The following is a 16,451-nucleotide window of genomic DNA, read 5'->3' as shown; positions in this document are numbered from 1 at the left end:
AATGTGACAACACTCCGTTTATGATTTCTTAATATCCTCTTTGAGCCTGGTGGGATATATATATTTATTAGTGGTGCACTGAAATTTGGCCTTATTCCATTTCAAAAGACCCGGCGGCCCGCCTCCCGGTGATGTCACTACTGATACGATGTGCATGAATGAACACACCGGGCGGGCGAGAGGCCGCTAATAGCTGTAACTAAGTGAGCGCTTCACTTCCCCATCGGGCAGGTATCTCCACTGACAGGGAAGTGAAGGGCTCAATTATAGCTATTAACGGCCGCTTTATGGATCACTTAGCACATGTCACTGTTTAAGCACATAAATTGTTTTTGATTCATATTTTCATTCTCACTGTGCATTTTTTGTATCTGGCGCATCACTTATTATTTTGTTTTATTAGCGGCCGCTCGCCCGCCGTGTTAGTTCATTCATGCACATTGTAGTAGTAGTGACATCACTGGGAGGCGGGCTGCCGGCCAGAGGCGGGTCTTTTGAAAAGGAAGGACACAGGAGGAGCTGAGAGTAAAGAGATTGCATCATTGGGATGGGGAGGGAGGCGCTGCTGAGGCAGTGGGGGGATGCCGAGGCGAGGTTACCAATGGTATTTGTATTATGCAGCATGAGGGGGTTAAAGTATTGCCACTGCTGGTCACTGATGCATTAGTGACCGACCAGTGGCAGTTAATTAACCCCTTTGTGCTGCATTAGTGCACCCAGTATCAGTGCAACCAGTATCAGTGAGAATGCCCCACAGATGCTCAATAGGGTTTAGGTCTGGAGACATGCTTGGCCAGTCCATCACCTTTACCCTCAGCTTCTTTAACAAGGCAGTGGTTGTCTTGGAGGTGTGTTTGGGGTTGTTATGTTGGAATACTGCCCTGCAGCCAAGTCTCCGAAGGGAGGGGATCATGCTCTGCTTCAGTATGTCACAGTACATGTTGAAATTCATGGTTCCCTCCATAAAATGTAGCTCCCCAGGGCTGGCAGCACTCATGCAGCCTCAGACCATGACACTCCCACCACCATGCTTGCTGTAGGCAAGACACACTTGCCTTTGTACTCCTTACCTGGTTGCTGCCACACATGCTTGACACCATGTTCCTATAATCCATGTCCTTAGTCTGCTTGTCTTCAGCAAACTGTTTGTTGGCTTTCTTGTGCATCATCTTTAGAAGAGGCTTCCTTCTGGGATGACAGCCATGCAGACCAATTTGATGCAGTGTGCAGCATATGGTCTGAGCACTGACAGGCTGATCCCCCACCCCTTCCACCTATGCAGCAATGCTGGCAGCACTCAAACGTCTATTTCCCAAAGACAACCTCTGGATATGATGCTGAGCATGTGCACTCAACCTCTTTGGTCGACCATGGTGAAGGCCTGTCCTGTTAAACCGGTGTATGGTGTTGACCACCGTGCTGCAGCTCAGTTTTAGGGTCTTGGCAATCTTCTTAAAGCCTCGGCCATCTATGTAGAGCAACAATTCTTTTTTTCAGATCCTCAGAGTTCTTTGCCATGAGGTGCCATGTTGAACTTCCAGTGACCAGTATAAGAGTGAGAGCGACAACACCAAATTTAACACACCTGCTCCCCATTCACACCTGAGACCTTCTAACACTAATGAGTCACATGACACCAGGGAGGGAAAATGGCCAATTGGGCACAATTTGGACATTTTCACTTAGGGGTGTACTCACTTTTGTTTCCAGCGGTTCAGACATTAATGGCTGTGTGTTGAGTTTTTTTGAGGGGACAAAAAATTTACACTGTTACACAAGCTGTACACTCACTACTTTACATTGTAGCAAAGTGTAATTTCTTCAGTGTTGTCACATGAAAAGATATAATAAAATAGTTACAAAAATGCGAGGGGGTGTACTCACTTGAGAGATACTACACACACTAGAAAACCCTGACTTAAGGCTTTTGATTGCAACACCTATTAACCCTGTACCAACTATCCTTATATACATAGTTACAGAATTGATCCCTTGGTTGGAAGATTGGATTCTGATTTTTGTCGCCCCTTGTGGACATCCAGTTGATGGTCTGGGGTGTGGTACACCCCGATAATCATGGTTGGCTGGCAGCCTTAAAAGTATTCATGGTTTGTGTTTTTAATGTATGCGGTTACATGGATTAAGTGTTCATGTCATTCCAAAGTGTGTATAAACTTTGTAATACTTTAATGAGCTGATCTCTTAAAACTGTATGATGATATAGACATGTAGGGGACTGTTTCTATTAATCTTGAAGATTATATATCACACACGCACTATTTTAAATGATAAACTAATTTGACTGTTCTTACCTCTTAGATTTGTATGTTTTAAATGTATTCTTAGACCCCTGATGAATAGAAAGATCCTACATCTTGAAAGGCGTTGGGTCTTAGCTGTCCCTTGTGTGTGAGCAGTTTTCAATGAATGCCAGTGTCTGCATTACCATGTTTAACCGCTGTATTGTTTTTAATTGATAGCGGTATTCACCAGTGTCTCATGTCAGAGTTTATGGTTCTTGTTTAAATAAAAATACATTTTTTGTTTATGTACCTCATTTTCTATTCCTGATATCTACGTTATCTACTTTTTCACCCTTCAGTCCCATTAGAGGGAATTTTGACCTTTTGCCATAAAGGAATTGGAGGGCTACATTAACCCAGCTTCTAACATTGAAGTTAATAACATGTCACAGGAAGCACCCTCATGGTTAACAGAAGACAGGCTCAGAACTAGACTTGGAAAACTTAACATAAAAAAAAGTCACCGGGACCAGGTGGCTTACACCCAAGGGTCCTTAAGGAACTCAGCCAGGTGATAGCCAGACCACTATTCCTGATTTTTATGGATAGTCTGACGGGAATGGTACCAGCTGATTGGGAAAAAGCCAATGTGGTACCATTATTTAAAAAAGGGCAGAGATGTATCCCAGCGAACTACAGGCCTGTTAGCCTGACATCAATAGTCTGTAAGATATTGGAAGGGATGAGAAGAGACTATATACAAGACTTTAGTAATAAAAACGGTATTAGTAGTAATCCGCATGGATTCATGAAATATCACTCTTGCCAGACCAATCTATTAACCTTCTATGAAGAAGTGAGCTGCCATCGAGATAAAGGAAGGCCTGTGGATGTGGGGTATCTGGATTTTGCAAAGGCATTTTGATACAGTTCCACACAAACGTTTATTGTACAAACTAAGCTACGTAGGTATGGACCAGAGTCCATACCTGGATTGAAAGCTGGCTGCAGGGGCGAGTCCAAAGGGTGGTGATAAATGGGGAGTACTCAGAATGGTCTGTTGTGGAAAGTGGGGTCCCCCAAGGATCGGTCCTGGGACCAATCCTATTTAATTTATTCATAAGCAACCTAGAGGATGGGATAAACAGCTCAATCTCCGTATTTGCAGACGACACTAAATTAAGCAGGGATAAATAAATTCTATGCAGGATGTGGTAATCTTACAGGACAACCTGAACAAAATAATGGGATGGGCATCTACATGGCAAATGAGGTTTAATGTTGAAAAAATGTAAGGTTATGCGTTTGAGTGCCAGAAATATGAAAGCAAGTTACTCACTAGGGGGAGAGCCTTTGGGGAAATCAAAGATTAAAAAGGACCTTGGGTTCTTATAGACAAGCTAAGCAATGGCATGCAATGCTAAGCTGCTGCAAGCAAAGCCAACAGAATCTTGGCATGTATTAAAAAGGGGATTAACTCCAGAGATAAAACAATAACTCTTGGATATGCCATCCAGGTCTGGGCACCGGTCCTCAAGAAGGATGTGCTGGAACTGGAGAGTCAAGAGAAGGGCAACAAAGCTAATAAAAAGGGACTGGAGGATCTCAGCCAAGAGGAAAGACTGCAAGCATTGAACTTATTCTCTCTGGAGAAGCGAGACTTGAGAGGGGATATATCAATGTACAAATACTGTACTGGTGAACCTAGCATATGGAACTATTCAGTGAAAGGGAATACAAAAGGACTCGCGGCCATTCGCTAAAATTATAAGAGAAGCGGTTTAACCTTAAACTGCGTGAAAGGGTTCTATACCGTCAGAGCGGTAAGGATGTGGAACTCTCTTCCACAAGCAGTGGTATCGGCGAGAAGCATTGATAGTTTAAAAAAACTATTAGATGGGCACCTTAAAGCGGAGTTCCGGCCACAAAATCGAGATAATCGATTTTGGGCCACCCGCTTGCTATTGGTCACCTGAAAAACAAATGGATAGTTACGATTTATTTTTTTGTTTACATACCTTGTTATTGAAGAAAAATACTCACCTTTCTTCCACTTCCTCCCTCTGCGGCCACGCCCCCGCGCCGTCACTTCCTCTTTGCATTGATTCCTGGGAGCTGAACGTCATCGCTCCCAGGAATCAATGCGCCTGCACCGGCCCCGCTCGTCACTTCCGGCGCTTCATTCCCTGGTTAACAGCTTCTGGGCATGCCAAAAAGCTGTGGAGGGATGACGCGCCCGCACCGGAAGTGACAAGCGGGGCCGGTGCAGGCGCAATCTGGGAGAAGAGGACGCGCTGGCTTCAACTGCCCACATCCCAGATGGCAGCGCTGGAGAAGAAATTTTCAAGGCAAGTATTTCTTCTAAAAGGTAAGTGCCACCCGGGACAGTATAGAGGCTATCCATTGTGGAATGTACTAGCCCCGACTGTCCTGGGGTATTTTTAGCTAAATTTCCCCCCCGTGGCCGGAACTCCACTTTAATGACCACAACATACAAGGGTATTCAAGGTACTATTGACAACACACACATCATAGGTTGAACTGGATGGACTGGTGTCTTTTCAGCCTCACTAACTATAACTATGTAACTAAATAACTTTCTCCCCTTCAACTGTAAGATGCGCCGCTCAGCCTCCAAGCCGTCAAACTGTAAATCCAAGAGTTTGGATGGATAACAAGAAGTAGTTGTGGAAAGAGTTCTCAGAATTGAGAACCAACTCCTCCTGGGCCACCAAGGAGCTATCAAGATTACTTCTGCCTGTTTGTGGACAATCTTCCAGGACACTAGAGGCAATAGTACAAATGGTGGGAAGGCATTAGACAGACAACCTCCATGGGAAGGTCAGTGTATCTGTTCCAAAAGCCTTCGTCTCGCTTTCCAGTGAGAAGGCAGGAAAGTTCCTGTTTTGACTACACGCAAAACAATCCCATCAAGAGAACTCCCCATCTTCCTGCGAGTTCTTGGAAAACTTCACCGTTCAACTTCTAATTGCTGTTGGTGACTTTCACCAAGCTCAAATAGAATATTTGCTGTGCCACTGATGTGGACAGCCCCGATTGAAGCAATATGGCTTTCTTGCCCAACTCAGGATTTGTTGGGTTAGGAACAATCGATTGTTCAAGCGGGTGCCCCTTTGATTGTCGAGGGATGCTACAACTGTGGCGTTGTCCGTAAAAATCAATCTCTCTCCTGCTTATATTCTTGGCTTGAGAGCTAGCAACACCCTCCCCACTGCAAATTCGCTGAAATTGGACAACTGAGCCGTCTACTCTGGCAGTCCTCTGAGTGAGCTTCCCAACCCCAATGACTGGCGTTCATGGTAACCACTGTGTCCAAGGCCTCCCGCTCTTCAAATGTTCTTGATATTCCCAACAGGACAGACCCAAAGAATCTACCTCTGAAAGTTAAACCATGTGATTCAAGGAGCTCTTCCTGTGATCCCAACATCTGGGAATAAACGATTGAAGGGGCCTGGAATGTAATTGAGCCCATGGCACCCCCAGGAACGCTGCTGTCATTAAACCTAGCAACTGCATTATTTGACGAGGAGAGGCCTGGAAGAGTAATTTGAAATACTATAGAGAGAGTATAATATAGAAAGAATGATTCTTAATATCTCCCATGGAATACTGCTCTCCTGCCTTACTGAGAAGAGCTCTGAACAGCCAATGGTGTAGCCCGTTTTCTGTGAGAATCAAAAAACGTAGGAATTTCTGATGATACTGGCAAATTGGCACGTGAAGGTAAGAGTCCTGAAGGTTCAGAGTTAACATGAACCTATTTGGCAATAACAGATTTCTAACTGAATAGATGCTTTCCATACAGAACCTAATGCAAACCAGAAATCTGTTGAGGATGCTTAAAGAGGTTGTAAACCCATACGAAAAAATTTTTATTTTTTTTTCAACCGGAAAGAGAAACACATAATGAGCTAGTATGCATCACATACTAGCTCATTATGAAATACTTACCTTAGAACGAGCCCCCGCCGTGCCGCCCGCTTAGCTGTATGACAGGCGACATGTCCAGTCGCCCGTCTTCCGGGATCGCAGAATCCGGCCATCTGATTGGCCGGAGCCGCGGTGACGTCACTCACGCGCACAGGAGCCGATAGTCACGGCACGGGGCTCTGAAGAAACGGCACCAGCGACCGTTCTTTCAGAGCGCATGCGCCAGTGACGTCACTGGCTGCATGTAAGGTAAATATCTCCTAAACGGTACATGTTTAGGAGGTATTTACAGTACCTATAGGTAAGCCTTATCATAGGCTTACCTATAGGTAAAAGTGTCAGAGGAGGGTTTACTTCCTCTTTAAGTTCAGAATCATCCGAAATTTGCCTAATGGCTTTTTCACAAGAAAAAAGTGCTAGAAAAAAAAAAAAAAAACCTTGAAATATTTGATTCTCCAGAACGGAAGAATTTTTTTTTGTGACTCCCAAAGAGAGCAGGTCCAACATGGCCCGCCTTCTCTCCTGGTCCCTGGGTAGCGTGGTGAGAAAAAAAAAATCTCTGGGACAGGGGGAGTTTGAACTCTAACCTGTAACCCTCTTAAAGAGGTTGTAAACTCTTTTTTGTTTTTTCTTATTCACCCTGCAAGAGAAACACATAATGAGCTAGTATGCATCGCATACTAGCTCATTATGAAATACTTACCTTAGAACGAGCCCCCGCCGTGCCGTCCGCTTAGCTGGATGACGGGCGACATGTCTAGTCGCCCGTCTTCCGGGATCGCGGCATCCGGCCATCTGATTGGCCGGAGCCGCGGTGACGTCACTCCCGAGCACGCGCGCGGGAGCCAACAGTCACGACACGGAGTTCTGAAGGAACGGCACGAGCGGCCGTTCCTTCAGTGCGCCTGCGCCAGTGACGTCACTGGATGCATCTAAGGTAAATATCTCCTAAACGGTACATGTTTAGGAGATATTTACAGTACCTATAGGTAAGCCTTATCACAGGCTTACCTATAGGTATGCCTTATCATAGGCTTACCTATAGGTACAAGTTGTAGAGGAGGGTTTACTTCCTCTTTAAAATCTGGAGAATAAAAGGCATTTTCGTGATCTCTGCCCATTGGTCGGCAAACAGACAGCTATCCTCCCACACCCAAACTGGCATTACTGTTAATTTTTGGTTGGGGCTAAAAGAGCAAAGAGAGCACCCCCCCCCCCCCTTCGACTTGTCCATATTGAATGACCCCTGCTCTCAGATTTTTGGAGACCATGAAAAGGTCTTTTACCATGAGGTTTACCTCTCTTAGAAAGGGAAACGTTTACTTTTCTCTGAAGAGCGTGTTAAAACTTCCTCTAAAGTGGAACCAAAAACGTTTCCCCTCAAAAGGAATACTGCACAACTTTTTGGAAGTAAGGTCCCCCTCTCAGAGCTTCAACCAGATAGCTTGCCTACTGGAATTAATGAGTGCCGATGTTATGGCCACAGATTTAGGTTTCAGTTGCAGCATCAGCCAAAAATGCCACAGATTTAGCAACTAAGGGAAGGGATTTTCTAAGCACCTCTACAGGCATGTCAAAGGAAAGTAAAACATCTAATCTCTGAATCCACACATCCAGATTTCTAGCCAAACACATGGACCCAGGGAGAAAGCTGGGGCATTCCAGGCTTTACACAGCCGTGCGTCTGCTTTTCTGTCCATCTGATCTTTCCGTACGCCAGAATCCTTTAAGAATAGTCTGATCTCTTAGATACCCGAGACAGAGGAGCATCTAATCTAGGGTACCTAAAAAAATACCTCTTCAATATTGCAGACTGAAAGGGAAAATGCCTCTTAATGCCCCCGGACTGAAACAACCTTTTTTCAGGCTCTTTTCACTAAGAATCATATCTTTCAGAGAATGATGGGCTGGAAAGGTCCTAAACGTACGTCCCTGCAGACCCTCTGTACATCATATTCTGTACTGACTGAGCTGGCTGCAGAATCCCAATCTGTTCAGAGGTATAAGTTGTCTTTAAAAACTCATCAATTTCTTCCACCGGAAAGATATTTAGGTGAGCTAACCGCTACCTAAACTTCTGGAGGCAGAATCCTCATCAGATGAGGAAGCTGAATCCTCCCCTTCTTCTAGGTGAGAAACAGCCTGAGATGGTTTCCAAGTCCAAAGGGGGAAGAAATCTGGCAGAGACTGTAGGTAAAGGTTCCTGAGGCACTGGAACTGACTAAGGATGGAAGGGCCCTACCCCGCCAAGCTATTACTAAAAAATTGATAAGGAGGAAACCACCTCCTTCACAGATGACATTAACTGTTTCAAAAGAGGCAACTTTGACTCTGAACCTGCCACAGAAGAAATACAATTATCACACAGTAGCTTCCAGCAACTATCAAGAAGTCTAGAGGGTAGACCTACAATGTCCAAATTTTTTCATAAGTGGTTTGTGGGCCTGGAGAAAAGCAGAGAGTAAAAGCATACAAGGACAATTTTTATTGATTGCAAAAAAAACACACAGGCCCTGATGGCTCTCTATGCAAAAAATAGGAGAGGCACATATCTTTGGGGCAGTGTTGGCAGAGGATACAGCCGCTGGATCCATTTGAGAGGGTGCGCCCTCACTGTCCATCTTAGAGAGCCCACAGGCTGTAATGCTGGTGAGGGATGCTGTTACAAGCACTGACCCTGACTAAATGTGCCTCTGCCAGGTGCTGACTGATTCCTAGCATCGGCTCCCCAGTTAAGCATCTTCCCTGGCCAGCGGGGAATAGGTAATCCTGTGTCCGGAAGCATGTTCGGCCACTTCTGGTTTCCGGCCCCATCTTCCCGTGTCCCCAGAAGTGAGTCATCAGATGCCATTTTGGTACACCGAAAGCAGAGAGAGGAAATCCAGACACCGCATGCTCTCCCTTCCTTGCTCACCACGGCAAACATACTTCAGGGGCCCGAAGAGAACCGGGATGTGGAAGTTGCCCTCTCAAGTTAATAAGGCAAGTGCCACGACACAAGGGAAACCCTTTTAGGTAAAGAAGGAAATACAGCAGACCACAGCCTGAGTAATAACCACCATAAAAAAAAAAAAAAAAGGAGTCCGCTAACCAGTTACCAGACCAAAGAAAATAAAAATTTCAGTGTCTACTCCTGGAGGTCTGGAAACACAAAAACTGAGGGTCAGAGGAAGAGGGCCTTTTAAATTGTGTCTGATTTGTGTTTCCTGCAGAAGGCAGAGCCAATCATCTCTCCAAGTAGCTGTCCTGGAAGATGAAGGGGGGGAAAAAAAAAAGGTATGTGCACTAACTCATTTCAGTATATTTTTTCCTCAAAATTTGTGTTTGACAAACAGCTCTGCAAATATTGTGCAACATATAAAATTGCAACAGCCACCATTTTATTCTTCAGGGCCTCTGCTTTCAGAAGATAACTATTTGGCGGTTCCAAGAAATTTTCTACCAATAAAAACAAAATGTTGATTTTAAAGTGGAGTTCCACCCTAAATTTATACTTCCCTCCATCTTCTTGCTCCGGGTCACCTGAAAAACAAATGGATAATCGCAATTTTTTTATATACTTACCTTACTTCCTTCTTCCTCCTCTCGGCAGCCACGGCGATTCGTCACTTCCTGGCTTTTGCAATGATTCCTGGGAGCTGAACGTCATCGCTCCCAGGAATCAATGCGCCTGCAGCGGCCCGACGTCAGTTCCGGTGCGCGCGCGTCATTCCCTTCTAAACAGCTTCTGGTCATGCCCAGAAGCTGTGGAGGGATGACGCGCGCATCGGAAGTGACGGCGGGGCCGGTGCAGTGCATCGTGGGACCGAAGAAGAAGGAAGAGGACGCAGAAGAGGATCGCGCTGGCTTCAAGCTGCCCACACCTGAGATGGCAGCGCTGGACAATACTTTTTCAAGGTAAGTATTTGTCCTAAAAGGTAAGTGCAACCCGGGACAGATCAGAGGCTAGCAATTGTGGAATGTACTAGCCCTGACTGTCCCGGGGGTATTTTTATTAAAAAAAGTATAACCAGGGTGGAACTCCGCTTTAACATGCATGTGAAATTGTCAAAATTGGAAGGCTGTGATTGGACACAGCACAAGTCTGTCAGCAGGTTAGTCAATCATTTTGGCTGTTAAGCTGTTGATCGACTGTGGCCAAACTCAGAACAGAAATCTGTGTTTTTGTAAAAAGGTAAAAAAAGATCTGCTGCTCCAGGTGAGATGAGCGAGTCTGATGGGACCTCCACAAATGTGCCAGCCCCAGCTTGCCTCCGTAAACGATATCAAGATGAGAAGAGACGGACATGCATCACTGGAGTTCCAAAAGCCTTTGAGATATCCAAGGTGGCACAACAAAACTCCAACCAGTCCAGGGAGACACGTTTCACACAGTGCAACTGTGCTTAATCAATGATTAAGCACAGTTGCACTGTGTGAAAGGCATCAACCTGGACTGGTTGGTGTTTTGTTGTGCCACCTTGGATATCTCAAAGGCTTTTGGAACTCCAGTGATGTGCATCCGTCTCTTCTCATCTTGATGTGTGTTTGTAAAACACAACACGCAGATCTGGCTGGATTTGTCCGTGCCCCATTAGGAACTGAAAGCAAGGAGAGCCCCAACCAGATTTGTGAGTTAATGCCAGATTGTCCGTCACACTACCTACAAGTCACTGACCACCACCATTACTAGTATAGGGGCGTATTTACTAAAGCTAGAGGGGGCAAAATGAGTCACAATTCTGCAGAGAGATCAGTTTGTTTAATTAAGCTTTAGCTGAAAGCTGATTGATTTCTCTGCAGAATTGTTACTAATTTTGCCCTCTAGCTTTAGTAAATAAACCCCATAGCGTCTGTACAGATCAGTATCTTGAACAGGATCACAACTATACTAGCGTACCTAAAAATGCAGTGTTAGCAAGATCAGTCCCCAATCACTACCATCACTTGCAGCATGTAGCAGAATGCATTTTAGTCAAAATCAGTGGCTTCCAAACTTTGGCCCTTTGCTTGCCTTTACCCCCCCCCCCCCACTATTCCTCCCACTGACACCAATAATGGGACACCATTACACCCACTAACTCCAGCAATGCAGCATAATTCCTGCCACTGATATAAATGAGGCACTATTCCACCTCCTACTGACAACAGGCACTAATATCATGTTTACTTCCACTGACGCTGGGGCATTTACTACTTCCACTGGCCACTCTGATCCCCCTAAATTCTGAACAGTAAACTAGCCCTTTGTTGGGAACGTTTGGAGACCCCTGGCCTAACTTTATGAAGAAATTTTGATTTTACTGTATACATTTTTATTACAGAAAAAAGAAAATATATAGTTTGTTTTTTTAAATTGTGTCATGTATCGTTTATATCACAAAAAATAAAAATCCCAGTGGTAATCAAATACCACCAAAAGAAAGCTCTATTTGTGTAAAAAAAGATGTATAAAATTTGGGTACAGTTGTACAACTACGCAATTGCCGAGTTAACGTAGCACAGTGCTATAGAGCAAAAAATGACCTGGTCATGAAGAGGGTAAAACCACCAAGAGATCAAATGGTTAAAGAGGAGCTCCAGTCTGGGAAAAAAAAAAACATTAAAAGTCAGCAGGTACCATTACTGTAGCTGCTGACTTAATACAAGGACACTTACCTGTCCAAGGATCCCATGAAGTCGGCACCCCTAGCTAATTCGTCCATCGGCTTTGAATGCAGATGCTGTCAACTGTAGTAAGGAAAACCGACAATGAAGCCTTGAGGCTTCACAGCCTGTTTCCTACTGCACGAGTCCCACTGCGCTTTCTGAATGGTCCTGCCATCTTCTGGGACCTGTGTGTTTCAGAAAGCAGGAGGGGCAGGAAATGTCATAGATCAACGACGATCCTGCCAAAACCTGGTACCCCCCAAAAAAGAGACAAAATGCGGCAGCAGAGGGTGCGAACAGGCAGAGCTCCCCCTTTTGGGTGGAGCTCCGCTTTAAATTGCAATATGACTTGTGTAGCAATAACATATTAGGTTAAGACACTTAAATATTAGCAGGGAGGCACAAAAAAAATATAGCGTATACAATTGCGACAAGTCGTACTGCGGTGTAGTGGTTAGCACTTTCACCTAGCAGCAAGAGGGTCACTGGTTTGAATTCCAACCAAAGACATGCTGGTAGGTTAATTGGATCCTGTATAAAAATTGGCCCTACTACATATGTATGAATGTGAGTTAGGGACCTTAGATTGTAAGCTCCTTGAGGGTAGGGACTGATGTGAATGTATATGTAAAAGCGCTGCGTAAAAATTGACAACGCTATATAAGAACCTGAAATAATAATAACTTTCCTTTTCAATCTGCGGCCGCTGCAACCTTCTGAAAATATATTACAATATAGCTACCTGGAGGGGTTCTGTACACAGAATGTGTACTGACCACACCCCCAGAAACATAACTTCCTGCTTGTGTGATTGGCTCACCAATTTTCCCAGAAGTCTGCACTAAGATAAAAGTCAGATTTCTGGCATCCCCTGCAACAAAAATGTAATTTTTGGCGAGATACTCCCAATAGGAACACGTTAGAGCTGCATGATTAATCGTTAAAAAAATCACAATGTCGATTCACCCCCCCTGACGATCTTAAAACTGCATGTCCTCGATTCTAAGCCCCGGTTCACACTTGTGCGTGTGCGGGGTTCGCATGTAATGTCGGAGCGCACTGCTCCGACATTACATGCGATCGGCTGTGCGGTGCGAGTTTAGCCATACAAACTGTATGGCTAAATTCGCATCGCACCCGCAGCAAACACGCACAGGAGGCATTTTTGCAGCCGCATCAGGATCGCACAGCAGTTCACACTTGTGCGATCCGATCCTGTGCGAACTGCACGATCGCACTGCGATATGCGATCAAACTGGGGGTGTCGTTAAGATTACATTGACACCCCCAGCGGATCGCATATGGCAGTGTGAACTGCCGGGGGTACGTGTGCGATGCGGGAACAGGCTGCGAATTCGCAGCCTTCCCGCATCGCATATATGTGAACCGAGCCTTACTGAGCGGTTTTCTGCTCACTCACAGCTGTAAAAAAAAAAAAAGTCTTCGGCAAATGTTTATCAACATTGTTAAAGCTGCTAGATAAGTATAAACAAAATGCTTTACAATGTATCTTTTCGTTCTTTTAGAGCAAAAGAATGAATTTCCGGCTGTAAGGCCCCGTTCACACTGGGGCGATCTGACTTGGGGGAGCGACCGAGGTTGCGGTGCGAGCAGCGCGCCGCGACCTCGGAGTGGCCGGCACGGACTTCATAACATTGAAGTCAATGCAGGTCGCTCCGGGTCGCCCCAAAGAAGCTCCGGACCCTTTTTCTAAGTCGGAGCGACTTGTGTCGCTCCTATTAGAACGGGTCTGCAGCTTCCCTATGGAAGGCAACCTACGGCGACCTGTGAGGCAACCAGGTCGCCTCACAGGTCGCCTTAGTGTGAACGGGGACTAAGGGAGAGCAGTTTAACCTCTAAGGCCCCGTTCACATTGCAGCGACCCGACTTTGCCGGGCGACCTCACAGGTCGCGGCGTGATGCTCGTCCCGCGACCTCAGAGCGGCCGGCACGGACTTCATAACATTGAAGTCTATGCAGGTCGCCCCGGGTCACCCCGACTTGTGTCGCTCCTATTAGAACGGGTCCGCAGCTTCTGTATGGCAGGCGACCAGGTCGCCTCACAGGTCGCCCCAGTGTGAACGGGGGCTTAAAGTATTTTTTGCTAGAAAATTACTTAGAACCCCCAAACATTATATATATTTTTTTAGCAGAGACTAGAGAATAAAATGGCAATCATTGCAATCTTTTATGTCACACGGTATTTGTGCAGAAGTCTTTCAAACGCAGTTTTTGGGGGGGGGGGAAAAATACAAGTTAGCCCAATTGTTTTTTTATATAATGTAAAAGATGATGTTGCGCCAAGAATCGTGATCTTTATTCTAAGCAAAAAAAAATTGTGATTCTCATTTTAGCCAGAATCATGCAGCTCTAGAACACGTCTAAAGGGATGCAGGCAGAGATTTCATCATTAGTGCTCTGCAGCTGCACAGCTGATTGATGATTATGAAACCACCTCTATTAGACCCAACTAGCACAGAGGAACAAACAGGGATTTCTTCAAAATAACAAAAAAAGGCAGGAATCTGCAACAAAGGATGTTATAATCCTTGTAATGTACATAGATCACTTAGAGGGGTGTTTTTTTTTCTCTCAGCAAAAGTAGAGTTCCCCTTTAAATAAACAAGCTGAGGGGAGAAGCTGGCCTGGCACAGATGTTATCAGTAGGTGAGTAGAAGTAATAATAGGAGAGGTCAGGTGATGGAGGAAGCAGAGTGTCCTGGGCTCTCCAGAGAAGAGGCCTCCATCCATAGAAGGAGAGCTCTGCCTCCATTCTATCCGCTCATACTGGAAAGCCACAACAAAGTGCCCCCAGAGACATGAAGGTAGAGGAGGTGCCGCATGGCCTGGACTCCGCAGTCATTCCACTCACCTCAGTCACTTCCTCCTTCACACCGGCTTCTTCTGCATCCAACTCCTGCTTCTTCCCGCCCTCTTCCCCCGCCATCTCTTCTTCCTTCACCGACTCCTGCTTCTCCTCAGACATGACTTCACCCGGCACAGAGCTCATCACACGGTTACAATGGAGGGCCAGAGCCACCGGCACAGTTGGTGGGCGGTGCTTAACGACAAACGCGGCTGGCGGGAGTTCCACTAGCAGAAGAGCGCGCGCTCAGCCTGCCGGCTTTTTTTTTTAACTATCCCTGGTGCGCGCGCGCCTGTCCAGCGACAGAAGAGGAACACGCAGATATCGCGAGATCTTGTTCGATAGGCCCGTACGTGAGGTTATAAAATGTTCAGTTAGTTTAACGTCAGCTCTAACTAGTATCCTGTAATAAAGGTCTACGTAGTTCTATTGTATGAGGGACACAAGCGGCATCGCCTCAGCGCTTTTTTATTTCAGGGAACTAAGTCCATGTGTAAAGAGGCGCGCGCACACAACACTGGGCGGGGCTTCGGATGAATGAGAGGTAGAGCTACTTTTTGTTGATCTCGGAGGAAATCTCGCGGGAACGATGCACCGGTTTGTTTTATCACCGCGTGCTCCGAGTGACGTCAGAAGCTGAGGGTTCTTCCTTTGTTCTGACCGGAGTCTTATCGGTGAAATTGGCTACACAGATAGATGTGATTCATGCTAGTCTCTCCTCGAGCTAAGTCTGTGCAGCACGGTTATATAACTTCTTATTCTGTTCTCCTGTACACCCTGAGGCTAAATACATGCTCTATTTCTCGTTTCTTCGTGAACAGACACAGTCAGCTCCTAAATGTCATAACTATTGGGTTATACTGCCCCCTACAGGAGTAGGACACTAGGCAGAAGAAAAATCTGGCTATCCTATGGGCAGTCCCAGGGGGGTATACTCCCTCTCTATGCTATAGGTACTCAGTTTTTCTGCCTAGTCAGGAGTGCAGACTATCCTGGTGGCTGCAAGTGCCTGGTTTGTGCTGGGTGGTGAGTCTGGTAAGGTGGTGCTGCCAGCGCTGTGAGGGTTGTCCCTTTGCAGTGTTTAACACTTGTTGTGGGGTCCCCCTGGTAAATCACGGAGTCTTTGGAGCACATCTCCCCACCTGACCCCCCTCTCTGAGGTTACAGGGCCCTCCGGGTCCCAACCATCCATCAATGCACTGACGGTCCTGGAGTCCTTTGTGTCCCAGGTGGCGGTGGTTTTTGGGCGACAGGCTAGCAGAAAGCGCCCTCCCCCTGCCTCATCAGATCCTGAATCTGATTCGGCCGCCGCGGACTTGGGTCACCCTGCTGAGTCTGTGACCACGCGCCCGAAATCCTCAGATAGCGAGGATGATTCCTCTACATCTTCAACTGCACACAAAAAGGCACTGATGGAAGCACTGATTGTATCTGTGCTTGAGACCTTGAAGATGGAGGACGCAGCTGCAGCGGAGGTGCAGGTTCCCTTTGGCATTCACAAGCCACCCAGAGCAGCAAAGGTGTTCCCTTTCCCCACTTATTTTGACAGAATTGTCGTTAAAGAGTGGGGACGGCCAAAGCATCCCCATGTGGTCCCTAAGTTTTTTTACTAGGTGTTACCCCTATGAGTAGTCCCTTATTAAGACGTAGACTGTTCCACCGGTGGTAGACCCTCAGGTTTCCAGATTGAACAATGCAACCATGATTCCGGTTGAAGAGTCCCCGGCCTTTAAGGATCCGGCTGACAGGAGGCTGTGGCCTGG

The 16,451-nt window shown here is 46.1% G+C and overlaps 1 protein-coding gene across 1 annotated transcript in view; it reads right to left on the bottom strand.

Annotated features, from left to right (window-relative positions):
• Positions 1 to 14,947, bottom strand: part of SMARCA5 (SNF2 related chromatin remodeling ATPase 5) — a 166,567-nt gene extending 151,620 nt beyond the window's left edge. The window contains exon 1 of the mRNA XM_082273714.1: positions 14,695 to 14,947. Coding sequence (XP_082129840.1) covers positions 14,695 to 14,832 — 138 coding nt within the window. The 5' untranslated portion in view covers positions 14,833 to 14,947. The remainder of the gene's footprint in view (positions 1 to 14,694) is intronic.
• Between the last annotated feature and the right edge of the window lie 1,504 nt (positions 14,948 to 16,451).

This window comes from Pelophylax lessonae (assembly GCF_965119305.1).
Source record: "Pelophylax lessonae genome assembly, chromosome: 1".
NCBI lineage: Eukaryota > Metazoa > Chordata > Amphibia > Anura > Ranidae > Pelophylax > Pelophylax lessonae.
Note: the sequence above shows the minus strand (reverse complement) of the source record. Positions and strands in the feature narration are given on the sequence as shown.